Raw genomic sequence first — 20229 nt, 5'->3', positions numbered from 1 at the left:
TACAATATGCACGAGGATATGAATAAGGTAAGATTTGAATAGGTAACGTTGTTTTGGTATGCTATTTCCACATTTACTTGTTTCCTTTCTGAATCTGAAGATAAGCTAGTGTATATTTATTTTTTGTAACCATAAAAGATTGCAACAGATCATGCTTCTCTAAAGTTCTACATATTCTATAGCTTTGAATGACACTGGAATAATACAGGCAAATGAAATTCAAATAACTTTATCTTTTTTTTTTTTTTTTTTTTAAGGAATGAGAAGAAATCCATTTTGCAAACGTTATGGGGAAGCATTAAGTGATAATCAAATTGTGAAACTTAAATAGTATTTGGGGGAATAAAAGATTAATTGCTTAGGAAAAAAATATGTTTTTTTTTTCTTTCATTATCATTAAAAAAAATAAACTAGAGAAGATTATATCTGTTATACAAGTCTAATAAGCAAATCTTTAGTTCTTATAGAATAATGTTTTCAGAAATATGAAAGCTCAGCCATGCAATTACATATCTGCATTTAGTCAGCAGTTCTATAGCATAATGCAGTCTTCTTGGAATCTGCTGGTTTTAGATAACTACTATCACACATAAGATTGTCTAAGACTAATATTTGAAATAGTTTTCACATATCAGTAGAGACTACTTTCAGTACTACTACAAGTTCTTTACAGAGAGAGTGGTGAGGTGCTGGAACAGGCTGCCCAAAGAGGTTATGGATGGCCCGTCCCTGAAGGTGTTCCAAGCCAGGTTGGATGGGGCCCTGGGCAGCCTGGTCTGGTATTGAATGTGGAGGTCAGTGGCCCTGCGTGTGGCAGAGATTCATGATCCTTGAGATCCCTTCCAACCCTGGCCATTCTGTGGTTCTGTGATACTTTTTTTTCATGTAAATAATAATTAAATATGTGTTCAGCAACAACAACAAAAAATCAGGTTCTCTAAGATTTAGTAAAAGACAGCAAGATAAAACAGGCCAGTTTGAAAATATAATTGATCAAAGTAAATGAATTCATAACAGTGTTATGAACAGCAGTAATTTGTAAACTTCTATGTAATAAGATTTATTTTTGCAAGAATGAAAATGTTATCAAAATCTAAACAAAATTAACTTCATATTTTCAGTAAATTCTTAGCCATTTTGTTTCAGTATTTGATAAAAATAAGAAAAAAGGTTGCTGTTGTGCCACTGTGGTCTCTTTGCCACAAAATCTATGACATTGCTCTCTTTTTCCCCCTCTACTTCATTTCCTTTTTCTCCTTTCTTTTCTTGAGCACTTGGAAATGGATTTCTGTGCTGCTGCTGTTATTTGTGTGCCAAATGTTTCTTGTTCTTCACTGAAACATTATGATGTGTAAATCTTTAAAAAGTGAGGAGGAAAGTCAAATAATTAAATAAATAAAGCAAATGCATTAAATAACCACAAATACTTCACTACAGCCAAACAGTAACAGCCCTATTGGAAAGCAAGATTCATATTACTGGAGCATTTAATAATCTTGTACATCAAATCTGTCTCTTCTTTCGGATGCTGCTGACAAAGCATTTAACTCCACATCTACAAATCAAAGAAGTTTTAAAGCTATCCCATATTTTTGGAATGGATTCCCTACTTTGAGAACTCTGTTAAACTTCCACTGCTCATGCAGCACAATATGATCACTATATAATCCTCCCCTACGAGGACAGGCTCAGAGAGCTGGGACTATTCAGCCTGTAGAATAGAAGGCTTCAGAGAGACCTGAGTGTGGTCTTCCAGTATCTAAGGGGTGGCTGAAAGAAAGAAGGGGACAGACTGTGTAGCAGGGTTTGTTGTGATAAAACAAGGGGAAGTGGTTTCAAAGTAAGAGAGGGGAAATTTAAATTGTATGTAAGGAAGAACTTTTTTACAATGAGGGTACTGAGGCACTCAGGTTTCCCTGAGGGGTGGTGGATGCCCCATCCCTGGAGATACTCAGTGTGTGAAGTTGAACTGGGCTCTGAGCAGCTGATGGAGCTGTAGGTGTCCCTGCTTATTGGAGGGGAGTTGGAATAGATGACATTTAAGGGTCCCTTCCAATTCAATTGATTCTATGAAAAAAGAGGAGCTCCATGAAAATACCTATCGATGTCAGATTGGAAGAGGTAGCAAAGCTGTCCCTGCTCACAGCTCCATGCAAGATAGGGCTATATTTCTGGGCAATAGGAGAAGAAAATGGCTGCTTGATTTTCAGTTCTCTAAGTCATCTGATCAGTGTTTTTTGGTTAGAGTTGCTTCATGTATTTCCAGGTTTCCCTGAAGCTACAGAATGGGCTTTCAAGGTCTGGCTGAAGGAGCAGTTTCTTTGCCTGCAATATTCTCCAACACTGTAATTTACTGTAAATCTTATATTAAAAAAAAAAAAAAAAAAATTCATTAGGAGGCCACCAAAAATAAACTCAGTAGAGGAGAAAACCCCAAAAGAGGTGATCAGATGACAGGAATGATAGGAATAGGAACACCAGTGTGTGCCATGTTAGTGCAGATCCTCATGTGCAGACAGAGGTAGTATCCTCTCTTTCTGAGTTTGTACCTTCACTTTTGCATCTGAGCAAGCATCAGGCATTTAAATAAAAACCTCGGTCTTTCTGCCTAGTGTTAAACTACTCAGATCTGTTGTTTGCATTCCTTCTGTAGGTGAATGGCATCGATCTTCGAGGTGCTACCCACGAGCAGGCTGCAGCTGCACTCAAGGGAGCAGGGCAGACGGTAACAATCATAGCACAATACCAGCCGGAGGGTAAGCAAAATAATAAACTTAAAGACATATGGTAAAAGATAAGTGCATAAATTCACCCATTTAAAAGGATGAGGCTGGTGTAGATAGTGCTTTTCCCAGCTATCATCAGAAATCATCTGGACTGAAAATTCAAGTGGCAATTCTAGTCGTAAGAAGTGACTCTATTTTTTGTCACAGACTTTGCTTTTAAAAATATTGTATGCAACTGTAAGACTGATCTTTAAATGTGCATGTAGTAAGTATTCAACATTTAGCTATCAGTTTATTTTTGTTACTGCTTGTTCTACATTCGTTTCTATTTTCCTTCCGGAGACAGTGCAAAAGATAAGCATGAGCACAAATGCCAGGAAGATCTGAGTCTGCTTCAGACAGCCCGGTTAGAATTAAGCAAAGATTAACTGTTCCCACCAATTGCACAGAGTCTCTCTCTACTACATGACTGTGTCCTGCCTCCAGGACAATTAATCCCAGATAATAAGTATTTATGAGAAAATGACTGCTTTTTAAATAAAAGCATCAATAAGAAAGTTAACGAAATATAAGAGAATTGAGGGTGTGATTTACCTTATCCAGATTTTGATGTTAAAAATGTAGCTTTCTAGCATTTAACCTAGTTTCAGTAGGTTTGATCAATTTTGTGAGTCCGGAGTTAAGTGAGAGAACTCCCTACCTTCGTCCATAAGTTGTGCTCTTTCCTGATTCAACTATTCAAGACTGTAGAGGATTTCATGAAAGGACTATTACTTTCTGATGGGAGCACAATACAGTTTTTCTCCACATTAGCTGTCACTGTGAAACATTGCTTGGCTGAATTCTACATGTACAGGTGTCTGTGAAGACATGCTGGTACCACTTTATCAGTTTTCAATAAATAGTTCTAGCTAAATTCAGAAGTCCCATTACAGCCTGCAAACACAAGTGGTTAATTCTGCCTAATTGTACCGTGCCTAGGGAACATTAAGGTCTCAGGTGAAGCAGTACAGTTCTAATAGCAAGTTCAGCTTGGCAGATTTTTCAGAGGCAAAGGAGAGATGAATTACTATTGCCAGATTTTATGCAACATGATACCTTCTTCTGTTTCTCTGAGTCCCAGTAATAGCAGACAAAACAGCTGGTATTTATCAAACTTGCAATTGTGCTACAGATCTGGCATCGTGCATCTGTTTATGGCTTATCTGCACTTGAGTCACCAAGCAGAATAAATTAGGCCATACTAAGAAATGTGCAGAGAGAGCAAATGGAATCTCAAATATCTATCCTTAGTTAAATAAGCAGAATGTATTTGTATATAAATGCATAAGCAATAATCTGAGCTATTTTAGAGAAAAAGCATTGAAAAGCAATTCCATGACAGATAGCTATCCACACGGGTTCTGAATACAGCCGTTCCCATTAGCTGTGGCAGTCATGTTTGCTGTCTAGTGATATTAAACTGCAATTATCACCATGGTGTCAGACTGCTTGTAGCAATCACTGGCATTTCAGAGTTGTTCTAAGCCATTGTTAATACACAAAGCATGCATTACTTGACAGATTTTTCCTATTGTATATGAACTTCTAGTTGACGTGTTGCTCCTCTACATTCTACCAGATCTGCACTATATCAAATTCAGTTTTGGTGAAAATGCAATTCAAATGACAATGATGAAATCCACCAAGTATTATATTACATATTTATTCATTTTTTTCCTATAAAGCTACTCCATTCCCTAAAACCCCTGTTGAGGGCAAACTAGTCCCAACCACATGAGCTGTCAGCAAACCAACCACAGCCAGTTTTTGGTTCACCCAAAACATTGAAGGTACACTGAAGAGAGCAGAACTGGAAGAACAGGGCCCAAAGTCAGCTTTTTTGTAGGAAATGATTGATTTTGTTCAGGTAAACTGTCGATAACTGTCCAGCATGTTGTATCTGACTGCTGAAGTACTGCATTTTAATTTAGCTGTGAAGATGAAGATGTGAGATGAAGTTTCTCTCTCTTAAGAAAATCCCTAGCAGCAAAGGAACATGAAGCATTTTACAGTGCTGTTTAAATAGCCTACACAGAAAATTACTTACCATTTTATAGATAATACGGAGAGGCAGGCGTTTTATATCAGCATAAATATTTGTTTTATTTCAAAGACCTGGCGCAATTTATTTCTCCTTTCTATGTAATTTACACTATTTATACTCTTCACTCTACCTTTCTTGAAGCATTTATTGAAACACAGTCTCAAAAGACCTTAAAACTGTACAGTTTTGCTTCTTTCAGGGGCTCCTCATTTTAAAATGTTTTCAAAACTGGCAAAGGGTCTAAGTAGCTTGATTTTTCCATTTCCATGTGGGAAGTTGTTGTGCTGAGTTGTTTTTACTATGGCTTTGGATTTTTTTTGGAGAGCAAGGAATAGCCATAGAAATGTGAACCAATATCTTTCTTATCTTTTCTGGCTTATTAAGCCTTTAGATCTTGTTGCAAACAAAAGTAATTGGTAAAATCTTTAGCTATTGATATTTCAGGTACTAAGTGGTAAGAATTTAAGTAGCAGGCAATAGAGTAAGACTGCTGATGATTAAATGGAAAAGCTTACATTCCAATAATTTAGTTTTCCTGCAGTTAAGAAAAGCCTACAGCATATTTATCTTGGCAGTATTACAATGCATCCAGAACAAAATGATTTTATTAGCTGGGGAAGAAGATGAGGTTAATACTGTAGAAATACGTTTCAGTGTTTACATTTTCCTTTCCTTGTTTCAAACAGTCAAATGTTTATCTAAGCCTCAAAAGAACTTCCTTCACAGTTATGTGTATAATGTGGCAGCCAATCTCATGAGAATTGCAACTACCAGCAACAATCCAGCACTTGCCATCAACTGGAGTAGCTTTTCCTCTTGATATTAAGGCACCTTGGTTTCTTGTTCTATCTGGGATAAATTGATGCAGAGACTAACACATAAAATGTAATATGGTTGGTGTTTATCTGAAGCATGCTGCGTGTTCCTCAGATAAAAATGCTTGGAAGTAAGAGAAAGTTCTGTAAAAATGTACATACATAGAAAACAAAGGGAGAAGCAAGCAGTGATATGCATGACAAGGAGATGAGTGGAACTGCTAGGGTTATTATAATGAACTGAGAACTTCTCATCAGTTCCCCTGCTCCTTAATTCCTGTTCTCTTCGTGTACGTTCACTGTCTGTATTTCCCTCATCTCTCCAAAAAAAACAGAAGGAGAGACAAAAGAGAAAATTCAAACAAATGAAAATTATATGAAATTATTTATGGCAAGTTTATTAGAAGCAAGATTAAAAAATCAGCGCTCAGGAGTGAGAGTACACAGTTACAGCTGTAGGAACCATAGCCAGAAAGTGGGGCTTTTGAGTCACTTCTTACTTGTATTTTAAAAACTGAAAATAACGCATGTTCTGTATTTCATGTATTGAGTAAATGGTGGTCTACTAACACTGAGCATCCTAACCTCTAATTATTATTGTGAGTGTAGTTCATAGGGAGGTTTATGCGTGTATTCGAAATAAGCACACAGTCCTGCAGGCTTCAAAAGATGGCTTCTTCATATTCGTGTGCAGCTCACACGTTCTGCACGTGTCTGAAATGAAGGAGAATTCAAGGACCAAAGCCTAACATGAAAAAAAAATATATAAAAGGAACCTGTCCCTCCAAATTAACTTTGCTCTCCAATTTTTAATTTTCTTAGAAGCAGTTTCGCTCTTCTCCCTACTTAGTGACTTGTCATCACAGGGAAGAGCAGTGCTCTCTATACTAATCAAATAATTAGAAATTAAAATGGGAACATATACCACTTTTTATATTTCCACATTTTTATGCAGGACATATTTTGATTTTAGGCAAGAGTGGCAGATTACAGCCCAGTAGAGATGGAGTTAAGAAAAAATGCATTTTATCAGTGAAACTAAAATACTAAAGATGAACTAAAGGATGAATTTAAGGTAAAATAGAGATGAATTGTCCTGTAAGATGCAGTTTGAGAGTTGGGCAAACAGAGTATTGAACTCTCCCTGAACCTGCTATAAAGCTTTAGTGTATATCTTTGCCTCAAATGTCCACATTCCTTCCTGTTTCCTCATTCTTTCCCATTAGAACACCGTAAAAGGGTTGGAGTTCAGCCCTAAGATTTTGCTAAATACTCAGTACCATTGGTCTGCAAGCTGCCTTGTGATACATTGCAGTCTCACAGCCCTCCCTGGAAAGCTGGTAAACCAGCCAGAAGGTCCAGGTGATCTCAATCTTTCGAGCAAACCAATGAACTTGCCTTCTTAACAGCTTACATATAGGGAAAACATTCATCAGTTAAACCTTTATTAGACCAGCTGACAATGAAGAGGTTAAAGAGTAGTTACAACAAGTGAATTTCTGCTTTAGTGAGCTGTTGGTTGCTTGCTCAGTGTCACGGAGATTTGGTTGGGAAGGCAGTAAGAGAGAGACACTGCGATGGGAGGTGTCTGTCTCTGCAGACGTGAGCTATGGAAATCACTGGAGAGCTGCACTTAGAGTTATAAACATCCTATGGTTGCAGTGGTAATAAATTCACCTTTTTGTTCTTTTGTTCCTGAGCCTTTGAGGCACGCACAGTGTGTTGTAGCTTCAATGAGCTGCAATGGCTTTTAGAAAGTGTGCTCCTTGCCTTATGCCTTCCTCAGAACTACTGATGCATGAAGCCTGTTCTTTTTAAAATCTGAGAGTAAAAATCCAGAGTTCACTCCTGCAGATCTCTTCCTGAGCACTTGGGGATGTTTTTTAGCTCTTACCTCCATTTCATTCTCTCTTCCCGCCTGAAAAATATAAGTGTTTATCTCCTGCTTTGTTACAGCTGTCACATATAGTTTTGTTTCAGGTGCTGCAGAAATAAGGTTGTTACAAAATATGTGGGAAGAATAAATATTTGTATTTATTTGTTTTCTATAGATTTCCTCTCTACTTTGAAATGTGAACTCTCATATTAAAGGCCCCTTTACTTGGCTGTTGAAAACTAATACGTGGATAAAGCTGCATTACAACAGTTGGCTTTCATCTAGAATCCCTGTATCTAATTACCAAAGAATGCAAGACATTAAGATTATATTTCATGCACACATACTAAAAAATATAACATAAGCTAGGAAAGACTATGCAGGATCTGACCAAAGGCCCATTTGCTGAGGATCTTATTTCCAACAGTGTCAACTTAAGGAAACAGGCAAGAAGAGGACAAGGACATAGTGAAGGTGACCGGAGGGGCTTGACAAATCCTCTCCTCATCTAGCTGGAATACATCCTTGCTGTAAAGATTAATACAAGCAAAGGCTTAGATGTATGTTTCTTTGGTTACCTTGCTGATGCTCAGTGAGAGAATACTGTTGTGCATTTCTTAAGATAGGAGAATTTAGGAGGAAGAAATAATACAAATGTATAGGAAGCTGGACACTAAGGCTGTGTATACAGGACACGTTGCAACTCTTGTCTTAGAGGTTAGGTGGTTTTTTTAGTTGATTGGTTGGTTTTTAATTTAATAGCATCAGAGATGTCAGTTGCACTCTGGAGTTGTATTTTCAGATCCTAACTTATTGATAATAGTTGACGCTGGACCAGAATCACCTTTGTAGGAGGTTTCACTCTCATTCAGGCAGCAGTGTCAAAGGCTCCTTTTTACAGTGTTGTCTCAAACTCTCCAGCTTTCCCTATTAACTGATATGGGTTTTTTCTTAACCAAGTTACAGAACTGTAGGCTCTTTTCTCCAGCTGTTAAATGTCAGCCCTCTGCCTCCTGACTCTTCATGAAGTGCCCAGTGATGAGAGCCTAGCTAGCCTGCAGATGATGCCAGAAAATTAGTTTTCCTAATATTTTTTAACACATCATTCTTTGAAAGGAGTGCAGAAGTTCACTGAGTAAAAAACTGCTTCTTTGAACCAGAGATTTCTATATAATTTAAGGTATTTTGCAGTATCATGCAGCTGCAACACAGAACTTCAGATAATGTATCAGATGAGAGAAAATGTTATTTGTAATCTCAGAGCTACAATTGGCACTTACACTAATCCTTGAGTGCTCAAGGTTATGTCAGCAGTTAATGGCCACAGTTGGATGCTGTAGTTAGTGTTTGCTGCTTTTGTTATTTCTGATGTTGTAAATGCAGCTGTGGTAAATGGCCATATAAGATAGGTAGATTGATACAGATTTTGCTTCTAATACCATATGTTACTGAGAATATGCTCAGAGAATGGTGAGGCCCTGGCACAGGCTACCCAGAAAAGCTGTGGGTGCCCCATCCCTGGAGGTGCTCAAGAGCAGGTTGCATGGGGCCAGAGCCAGCAGCCAACAGCAAGGAGTTGGGACTGGCTGGTCTTCAAGGTCCCTTCCAACCCAATGCGTTCTGTGGTTCCATGTGGTTAGCTGTAGTCCCTGTGTGGCTCTGCCTGTGAGTGCTGAAGAGAGCAAGGTGGTTCTGGGGCTCCTCAGAGGCTCTTTTAAAATCAAGTCTTTGTAGGATGCTCTTGAGACACGTGAAACTTCATATTTTAATTTTTCTGCAAACTAAAAATCACATTCTCAGCACCGTAATGGAGTGTGCCTCATCCAGCATTGAATGACATGCTTTTTAAAAATCTATTTTTTCATCACTTTTTGCTTTGAGTACAATAACCAACACTTACTATGTCAGAAAAAAGTTATGGATTTAATTTATTTTCTTAATGTTTTCCTGCAGATCTGTACTGATGGTATTACTTGAAGCTTTAAGCTTTTACGATCTAAATGCTATGATTTGGGGTATGTGGGAAATGTGACCATCGCAGTCTGCTAGACTGCAATTGCTGCTTCTGTATGGGCTCCTAGGCTTGCTCCATGCCCATCTTCATAAATGTTTCATTTTAAGTACTTATTTCATAATTTAGTCACATTTAGCTTGTTTCTATCAAGAAGCTTTACGTTTCCTTAAATAGTATGTTCTTTAAAGTTGTCTGTGTCAGCACTAAGAAGTAGTGCATGGAAAATAAGATTTCCCTTCAAACTTGTCTTTTCTTGTTTTCATTTCACATTTCATTGTGAAAGCTTGAAGTCATGATGGCTTTTTTCCTGTACTTCCATTTGAACTTCACTTAGTGCAGTCTGCTTAGTTTCTCATTGTTCATATGTAGCTTTGTCTGCTTAATTTTATACAGAAAAACAATCTATCTGTTAAAACCTCATACTGGAGATTATAAATTGTTTTCTGTTAGCAATTGATGAAGTTCAGTAATATCCCCTTCTTACTGCTTTAATAAGATAATCATAAAGTCATAAGTTAGTTTCATTGAGAACACAAATAGTGTCAATTATATTTTGTAACAGCTGTTATGTTTGCAGCTGCTAATTTTACTCCGAAGTATGGATTGTAGTTTCTTCTAATTTCTTTCTCTATTTTAGAGTTCACTGGGCTGGAATCCTTGTTTTTCACCTTACACCAAAAACAAGAGCTTGCATCTCTCATTCATTGCTATATACTGGCTTTGGAATAATTCCTTGTTCTCCCATTCCCTTTCTTCTTCTAGTCCCTAACTACTTTTCATTTAGAACAAATGTATTCCATCTAAAAATGCATATGTTCTGTGTCTTCTTTCTTCTTTACTTTTTGAGCAGTAAATTCTACCAACACTTTTGCTATGTTAGATCTTTCACAGTAACAGCCTTTCATACATTGTATGTATTTCAGGGGCTCATATTTATTTCCAACTTTTTACTCTAACAGTGTTGCCTTCTTTCTCTGACTGATTTTTGGATTTTGCAAATACATAGTTGATCTTGATGCTTTGCTTTTTTGTTACCTTCAGCATCACTTGTTTATTGTCTTTAATTGTAACTAAAGTCTGTCTTATTTCTTAGCTAATGGTTTTCCAAGGCCTTGTGATACCTTTCACAACTTAACATTTAGAAGCTATTACAGAAACTTGTGTGATTGGGCTATTAAAGATACTGAAGGCTCTGCAAAAGAAGTATTTTTTTTTTTGTATCCAAACAATCTAGCATATATCATTTTTAATAGCGTTGAGAAGCTCACTACCAGCAGCTGGTGTTCTCTGCCTTCAGGTGAATTACTTCAGGTAGAAATATGACTGAAAATACAGAACAGCCTATAACCTGGATGAGATTTCTCACTATTAACAGATGCTTATATACTTAAGCTGAGGCTCAAATACTGGCGCTTGAAGGGGACAGACTCTTTAGCAGGGTCTGCTGTGACAGGATGAGGGAAAATGGTTTCAAACTAAAAGAGAGGAGATCTAAATAGGATAAAAGGGGGAAGTTTTTTACACTAAGGGTGGTGAAGCACTGGCACAGGTTGTCCAGAGAGGGGATGGATGTCCCATCCCTTGAGACACTAACAGTCAGGCTCGATGGGGCTCTGAGCAACCTCGTCTATCTGTAGGTGTCCTTGTTCATTGCAGAGGAATTGGACTGGGTGGTTTTTAAGCATCCCTTCCAACTTAATTCTATGCTTCTGTACCATCACTATATGTTCCACTTGTATCACCAGATTATAGGAATTCTAAGAATGTAAGCTTTCTGTACAGTCATTTGTCAAAATGCTGATCAAACAAAACAGTTTGGTTTCAAATTAAAAGCATGTTATTCTGAGGTTTTCTGGACGACTGCTCTTGAATTTGGTAAAAAGTAAAAAGCAAAACAACAACAAAAAGTATGGCTTTCAAATCTCTCCTGTAAACTTCAGAGTGTGTGTACTGCAGTTTTTAGTTACAAACAATGGAAGATAGAATCTCTGGCTTCTTTTTCTCTGCTTGTGAAACATCAGAAAGGGCAAAACTAGGAGGGAATTGAGCTCTCTGATGATAAAGGAGGAAGGTTTCCCAAAGCATCTAGGAGTTTCAGTGTGCTTCTGGAGGTCTCTCACGCTGAGAAAAGCCTACAAATCTGATACAGTGAATTTGCTGTTATAGTAACATCATTAAATAGTGCAGAACGTGAAAATATATTGGATATTTTCTAGGCCCAGTGCAATGCAGACCTTCAAAGCTCATAGTGAGGTCACTGGAGGTGCAAGGGACAGCCTTCCACAGATTGGCAGAATGGTTGGGATGGAAAGAGACTTCTGGGTCCATCTGGCCCCACTCCTGCCCCAGCAGGGACACCCAGAGTAAAGTGCTCAGGGCCATGTCCAGTGCCCTTTGGAGATCTTCAAAAAGGAGAGCACAGCTACTCTGGGCTGTGCTCAGTCAACCACACAATTCTTTTTTTAAAAGTATATCATTCCTCTAACATTCAGGGATTTCCTTTCTGATGATATTATGGAGCTATGCAAATCTAAATTAAAGGGCAGGGGGTTTCTTGTTTTTGTTTTATTTTTCAATTAAATGGGACCATTGGCTAGGCTGGTTTCCTCAGGATTGTCTAGAGGCAATAAAGGCATATGTGTTTCTGAGGTCATACAGACTTTTAGGATGAGATTTGTCTCTTCTCCAGCTATACAGGGAACCTAAGTTAGACTTGATGAAGAAAGCTACAGCCAGGTTGGATGGGGGGCCTGGGCAGCCTATCTAGCAATCAGCAACCCTGCCCATGTCAGGGTGTTGGAACTGGATGATCTTTGAGGTCCGTTCCAATCCAAGCCCATCTATGAGTTAAATTCTTCTGATATCCCTGGGAAATGGCTCCTGGGTGTGTTATGCAGAGCAGGAATTGCTCTCCCAGCTCACCAGCTGAACTGCTAATGGAGCCAGAAATACTTAGAGCACTGTGCCCTTTGTTTTGGTCACTAGACAACACTTTCTCTCAGGAATCATTTTTGAGACAAATTAGTGCAATCATTTTGATGGAGGGAGAAAAAATGGTAAAAATTACCGACAACTTAAAATTGGGATTCTGGTGTAAAATTAACAGAAGTGAGAGTTCCAAGGCAGATAGGAGATTTAAAGGTAATATATTTACTTGTATTTTGACTTTTAGGTAAATCAGTTGATTTGTTGTTTCTACCTCTGGGTGAGAACGATGGCAGAATGTGAGAAAGAAATAACAAAGCAGGATTTATTTAAGCAGGGAGAAAGGGTTACATAGGAGATCTCTCAGTGCTGCCCCCACATGCACCGCATTTTTAATTCCTTCATTGACACCAGTAAACGATTGCCCTGCTGTGTGTGCATTCCTGCCTTTCATCTCTGTTTACTGAGATTGATACCATGAGAGATACCTAATGAAAGTACAGACACTGATTGTGAGTGCGCTGAATGCATATGTAATTGTTACGAAGCACAGAAATGCCAATGAGTAACATTTTGCTCACTTGAGCACGCACAAACATATGTGCATACTAGGTATGAGAGCCTGGAATTTGGGGTTACCAGGGCCAGATTTTAAGAGATGCACTGGATGCCTTCAGTGGATTCATTCCCAGCTGCCATATGCCACACGTTCTTACACTGTGTCTGTGGGGGATAAGCAAGAAGCTATACAATATCTGATCACAAACTAAAGCTGTGCTTGAGATAAAACGATTTTTCAGCAAGTCAATTCATTGCGTCTGGAAGTCTTTACTACCTGAGCCACCTCCACAATAAATACTCCTCCTTCTATGATCTTGATCTATGTCATTCTTTCTTACAGTATTTTCTATGACATGGCTGCTAACCTGGCAGCTGACAGGAGAAATAAGAAGCAGATGTAGACTGCATTGTCAGTCTTCAGTACTTTCTTAACTGAAGAGCCATTGAAAAAATTTCATCTGTCATGTCAACTTCAAAAAAACACTCTGTATAATATATATTTTGAGTAAGAAAAATTTGTGTGATCAGTGCAGTGAAGATGCATAGGATCCTTAATTTTATCCTCCCTCACTCCTATGGGCTACCATACACTAATGTAGATGCTTACATAAGAGCAGAATTAAATGCAATATTCAAATATAGACATACAAGTATATATAAAAAACAGAATTCAGTATGAATAAGCCTTTAGATACAACATTATTTATCTATGAACAAAATATATAATATATATAATTTGACTTGGAAATCCATTTTCTTTTAAAAGTATTAGTACCTATTCAACATAAGTATTTTTTTTATTCCCCTTGTTTCATGGTGGAAGATGGTTTCTGAGATATAACAGTTAATATTTTCTAAGAAAAGTTTTCAGATTTAAACTCCAAAATAAAAATATCCTGATCTACTGTACTGCTGAATTATGTGAATGATCACTTCTTTTAGAAATTCAGATTAATCATACTGTGTAGGTTAAATGTGGACTTCAAAAGTAGTTTCTAGTGACTTTCTAAAACAAACCTTCCAGAACAAGCAATTGGTGCCAGATTTCTAATTCCGTAGTTTACAGAGGAAATCTGTGAGACTAACCAAAGTAGTAATAATTATTTTTACCACTTCCAGAATGTTGCATATTTGGATTAAAGTATGCAGATCAGCTCAGAATTGCATGAGAAATTCAGACTTGACCAACTTGGAACAACATTTGTAAATGTTGAATTTAATTGCTGTTTCATGCAGTAACAAGTAAGCTAGGAAATGTGTAACACTGCGTTAAGAGTCAAGTGGGTTATTTTACCTTGCATGTAACGCATATGTCTTGGAGAGAATCAACAAAGGCTTTTTGATCTTATTTTTCTTTTCACTAAATCTGGATACTTATATTTGTCTAAATTGGACTCCCAAAAGTGATATTGTCGAACTCATGAGCTGCTTTTGCAAATATAACTACTCAGCACTTGGGATATCTTTATGTGATAATAAACCATGTGTGCAGATCAGGACAGGACTTGCCTTGCAGATGGTGGAGTCCCCACCAGAACTTTATGAAACTTGCTAAATTTTTGTCATTCTGCTAATGGTGACATACAACAAGCTTGCTTGTTTTTTTCCTCCAATAGCTTTCGATGTTGGTTTTTGTTGTTGGTGTTTACACCTTCATTATGTTATATGTGTGTATGTGTTTTTGTGTGCAAAGTTTTGTGTGGAGAACGCTACCATTGATATCAGAAGGTATTCAAATGTTTTTAATTCTCTTAACTAGATCTGAAGAAGGGTGATCTGTCTGGTAACTTAGATAGTCTATCTTGTGTCCCAAGAGTAGTGTAGCCTTAGTTTTTCCTGGAGTAATATGCTCAGCATCTCTGCTAGGTGCTCTGAAGTTTGCATCTGTCTTAGAAATCCATCCTCTTTGTAGAGGAAAACAACTCAGTGTTAGATATCCTCTTGGGATGCTGGCAATCCTTCCCAGCAGTTTGTGAGCCTTTCTCAATTCTTACTTCCAGAAGAGAGCTCTCATTCTTACTGTTCTTGGGCCAGAGTCAGCAAAAAATGTAAAATTATATAGTCTGTGTTTACAAAAAATCAAAATCAAATTGTAATGAACAGATGATGGCATTGGGACTGAGAACAGGTGGATTCTGATGGTCTCTGGGCACTAACTCTGGACTTAACCTCACATACATCTCTTTCGATTATTTTGTTGACCAGTGCAGCCACCATTAATGATCAGAAAAGTGTGTTGTGGGATTAGCCAGTTACTGTGCTGTAAAAGCATGGAGAGAGGTGTGCCAATTATTGCACAGAAACCTTGAGGAGTTTCAGTGTTAGCAATCAACCTGCACTAGAATAAAGAATTTGTAAATTAATGTCATTAGTCATCAAGTTTACATGATAATAACAAATATATAATAAGCTAAATAGGGAAAGACCTGCAGCGTGATGGGGAGAACTGCTGCAAATAAAAATGCTGAGGATTGTGAGGTTGCCAACTGCTTTGTTCTTGTATATTCATTCCCCATAAAGATTTTGTTTCAGCCAAATTACATAAAATTGCATCAACTGCATTACAAGTAGTTATATGGATTGACTTTAAAGTACTTAGGAATGAACAAAGAGAAACTGGGTAGGTAGAGTGTTGTAGTTGGGGCTTTACCTCCAGCTGCTTTCAAACCAGTTAGATGTAAGCAATTAGAATTTTTTTTTTTGTTTAAATTCTTTCTTAATGTAAATGCATGGACTTTACTAAATGGACTTCCACACAAACCCAGCTACTTACCATGGAAGTTTTCATCACCCAAATGAAATATCTTACTTTACAATTGTAGGAATTCAGAAGTAATCCAAATAATTTTCATTGAAAAGTGCTTTTGTGGTGTCTTTTGATTGGTACTGTTTGGGTACCTCATCAGCACATATTCTGTTCCTGAGATGGTTGTCCATTCTTTCAGGATGTCCCATAAACATCCTCATAAGACTTTTCATTCCCTGGCCTTGAGTAGAATTGTAGGAGCACAGCATGACTGTTTTCCAAATGAGAATATTTGGGGTTGAGGGCCAAAACCTAAATATTTTAGGAGGAAGAGGATCCCTTCCATGTAAACAAGAGGAAATAAACCTAGTGGCTTCCTTGATATTACTAAGTCCTTATAGTAATGAAGGCTCTTCTAGAACTTTTCTTTACTGAATGTCATGCAACGTTCACTTTCTAAGATGATACGCTAATAGCCCAGATCCAGATTGTTTAAAGCAAATGTGCATAATAGTATTATGTTTGATACTATCTCTTCAAAGATACCAGTATAGACAATAGGAAAAGTGAGACACGGAAAGCTTTGAGTTGTCCAAGCATGAGCATGAAGGCAGTATTAGAATGGTTGATATTTCTCTCCTGTGTGAATACGGGTCCGGATGTAATACTGTTTTATGTGTTGAGTCTTGTGGTAATACAGAAGAAGTAATAAGAAAAATCTACCAGAAAAGTCAATATTTACCACTGATGTAATTGCTCTGGCTCTTACAAGAGAGTTTCAACTGCTGTGGAAAAAAAGAAAAAAAAAAGAAAAAAAAAAAAGGAGTCGTGTATTGTTCCTTAGAGAGATTTCCTACCATAAATCCTTGGTCTTTTTCTTCGGAGAGCTTCTGCCTTTGAAATCTCTTAATTTGTTTCTAGCTTAGCCAAGAGTGACTGAAACATAAAAGCAGAGAAACATTCCACATCCAGGGAATGGTATATTGTCTCTTTTAGCACTTCTAGATCTGGGGAGCAATGAGGTGAGATAGGTAGTTGATACCAGGATCATGACAGTGAACACTGAGACTGTTGGTCCTTTACAGTCATAAGTGGTACCTGAAGATGTCCTGGTATGTTTCAAAAAAACAGACATTAATTCTAATGCAACTGAAAACAGTGACTGCTGATTGCTGTTCACACGTATGCTGCATTCTCTTCTAAGTTTCTCTACATTGTTTCTAACTTTGAAAATTCAATCATATTTAATTGCTTGCATCAGTATTGTAAATAAAAAGGCAATTACAAGCAATCTGCTTTCTAGCACAGTAAGTGATTTATGGTTGCAGTAGGCAATGTATTTAAGCTCTGTTTGTGAAATTAAAAATATAACGGCTGGAAAACCTAGCATGAGCTCAAAAGAAGCTATAAAACTTCCAAATAATTAATGGGTAGCAATCAAGGAAGTGGTGGTTAATGTTTAAAACAAACAGAATAGGTAAATCTATTCAGAAGTTTTTAAAAAAAAAGGATTTAGTTTGTTTAATATTTTGGATTCCAAAGTATGCATAGGAAAGAATACAGTGTTCAACATTCTGTACCTGTTTCCAGAGAAAATAATAGAACCATTCGCAAATCTAGCCATAGCTAAACATTCACACAAACGACAGATTTTTCATTATGCTTTGTAAACAAGATGGAGTTAAAGCATGGAAAGAGGAGGCTGCAGACTAGGGCAATAGATAAGGGTGGTAAGATAACCCCTCTGCCTCTTTTATTTGTGTCAAAGCTTTGGAAAACCAAGTTGAATGGGGCCCTGGGCAGCCTGATCTAGGGGGTGGCAATCCTATCCATGGCAGGGGGGTTGGAAGTGGATAATCTTTAAGGCCTCTTCTACCAAACCCAAGAAGGGATCAGGGTGTTCCTCACCTCTCTGAGATTCTCCCTTTCATCTCCATCCCAATTCTGCCCCCTTTCTCTGTCCCTTTTGTTTTCTTTCCAGAAGTCGCCCAGCCTTTTATTCCTGGGGTGGAGAAGATCCCTTTTACCTTCACTTCAAAAGAGTCTTGATCTGGCTTTGTTTGTTTATAAAGCACTGGTTCCCAGTCTTGCAAAATAGTTATCAGAAAGAAGAGTTCTGTGAGGATTTTATTTCCAAGCCCAAAGAAGTGCTTTCTCATATTTTCCTTGTTTCCCCACAGATTTTCACTCTCAGTTCATGGTCTGTTGTGGCAATGACAGCAGAAGAGGGCTTCTTGACCTCGAGGTTAAAGCATAAGATTGACAACCAGGCATCGTGGGTTCTTCTTAACTCCACCATTTACATTTGCATTGCTTATCAATTATTATTTTTTGTGTGTGTGTGTTTTTTTTCTCTAGGTTCTACTGGTATGGTATTACAGATTACTTTGGTCCTTTATATAGTGTTGTTTGTAAAATGAGGTGTGATGTAGCAAGGAGTAATGGAGCATGACAATAAGAATGTTGTGAAATTCCATGAGAGCTGTGTTCAGCACTTCCCATTTACCAAAGCATCCCTGCTGAGTTTGCTGGGTCTTGAAGCCAGGGAGAGTTTTAATGAGTAATGTGTGAAAACAGGCTCTTTGACTATGGCTTAATTTTGAGGTATATTTTGTGACTTCAGTGGAAGCTGTGCATGTCCAACAATTGCCATGTCAGTCCATTTTCATTTGTAAAGCACTTTGAGATTTGCTGGGGAACCAGACTATTCTACAAGCTTTAGTATGCACTGCTGTGAGTGAGCTGATTCTGTGTATGCATATAACTAATGATTGTGAGCACCATGGTTAGCAATGTATTTTTGGAACAGAGATCCTGCGCAAAGTGTAATTTAGCATTTTAAAATTTTTAATTATTTTCATGCATTTAGTTAATTATGTGGAATTTTCAAGAAGCTCTCTATGACTTCAGGAAGGTACAGGAGCCTTAAGTCTTTTTACTTGATTTGACTTGGGGTCCTGAGTCCTTTAATTTACGCGATAGTATAGTCCATGTGCTTTCCAGGTAAAAGTGAGTGAAGTTTGGAAGTATAACTAACAGTTCTATAGTGAGCTGAGTTTTAATGCTAAAAACAGGGATTTCACTTTGTATATCAAGACTGGAATGTATTATTCAAAGTGACATAACTTACTCTATAAATCTTCTTAATAATTTACAGGTAAACAAACTTATACAACAACTTTATTAACAGGCCTCTTAAATTATTCAATACTTGAAGTCAGATTTTTGGAGTGCCTTCTTTAATAGAGGTTGCTATTTAATATTTTTCTTCAAAGAGTTCCACAAATAATTTTCCTTTTTAGAAACTGGATGCAATGTTTTCAATATGCTGAAGGCATGTTTTTTCCTTTTCCAGAGCAGCCATCAACTCTCATTGTTTTAAGGCATTTGTTTTCACATTTCCAACTCTTGAACAGCCTTGGTTTTCTTTTTGGTATAACCAGATCTATAAACTTCTTAGGTTTGTAAATCTTGCTTGAGGCTAAATATAAATCCCTGTAATGTGTTTTACCTTAAATTATTGATATGTATGTTCAATTGTAACTTTCTCAATGAAGTTTTTGTCTGAGAATTATTGAATGGTATTCAAGAAATGCTAAAATGCCTTTTGTGTAAGAAATTTAGATATTAAATAGTGAGATGAATTTCTAGAGTATTCTTTGTATTCTTACTTGCTGGGGAGATTTGCTTCATGTTTCTTATGAAAGTTGTTGGGATGTAGTTCTTATCAATGGGGCAGTGTTTCACAGCATTTAGCATGTTGTATTTATTCTGCTATAGTCCTTAGAAGGCTGTTACAGAGGTCATAGAATGACAGAATGGCTTGGATTGGAAGGGACCTCAATGATCAGTCCATCCCATCTACCTGCCACAATCAAGGTTATCAACCACTAGATAACACTGCACAGGATCCCATGCAATCTGGCCTCGAATGCCTCCAGGGATGGGGCATCCCGTAAGGCACTGTAAAACCACTGAGTAAAAAGAGGCTGGGTGTCTCTAGGAGTTGATAACAGCTGTAAGTAGATAAGGACAGCCAAGATCCAAAGGCAGCATTGAGGTAACACTGGCCAACGTGACACAGTGGGGGCCTAACTACATCAGGTGTTCCTTTATATAGAACAGTGGAAAACATAACACTTAGAAGAACAGTGAAAATAGCTCTTTCCCAGTCATTCCTTCTAATTGTTAGGAGATCCTTGACAGAAAGTGTGAGAGCCCATCTGAACGTTTGGCAGGTTGATGTCAGGCACCGAGGATGTGTCAACCTGAGGTAGAGGACTACTCTAGATGCTGCATGAAGTATCCAGGTGACCATCTAAGGCTCTAACTGCAGTTATTATTAACGCTGAGATTGAGGTCTTCCTTGTGGGTCTGAGGTCTGATGCACTGAGAAGAGGGGTGTGGGAGGGGAGGCCCAGTTTGACTACTCCCATGCGGACGTTGTTTGCACGCGGTAGTCCAGAGGGACACGATTGCT

At 37.8% G+C, this 20229-nt stretch overlaps 1 protein-coding gene across 22 annotated transcripts in view; it reads left to right on the top strand.

The window, feature by feature from the left end:
- Positions 1 to 20229, top strand: part of DLG2 (discs large MAGUK scaffold protein 2) — a 1005161-nt gene that overhangs the window by 796895 nt on the left and 188037 nt on the right. For all 22 annotated transcript variants that reach the window (XM_085216429.1, XM_085216427.1, XM_085216435.1 and 19 more), the window contains one exon: positions 2654 to 2756. In XM_085216429.1, coding sequence (XP_085072555.1) covers positions 2654 to 2756 — 103 coding nt within the window. The remainder of the gene's footprint in view (positions 1 to 2653; positions 2757 to 20229) is intronic.

This window comes from Meleagris gallopavo, chromosome 1 (assembly GCF_905368555.1).
Source record: "Meleagris gallopavo chromosome 1, MGAL_WU_HG_1.1, whole genome shotgun sequence".
Taxonomy (NCBI): Eukaryota; Metazoa; Chordata; class Aves; order Galliformes; family Phasianidae; genus Meleagris; species Meleagris gallopavo.
This window is presented reverse-complemented; position numbering and strand designations above follow the sequence as displayed.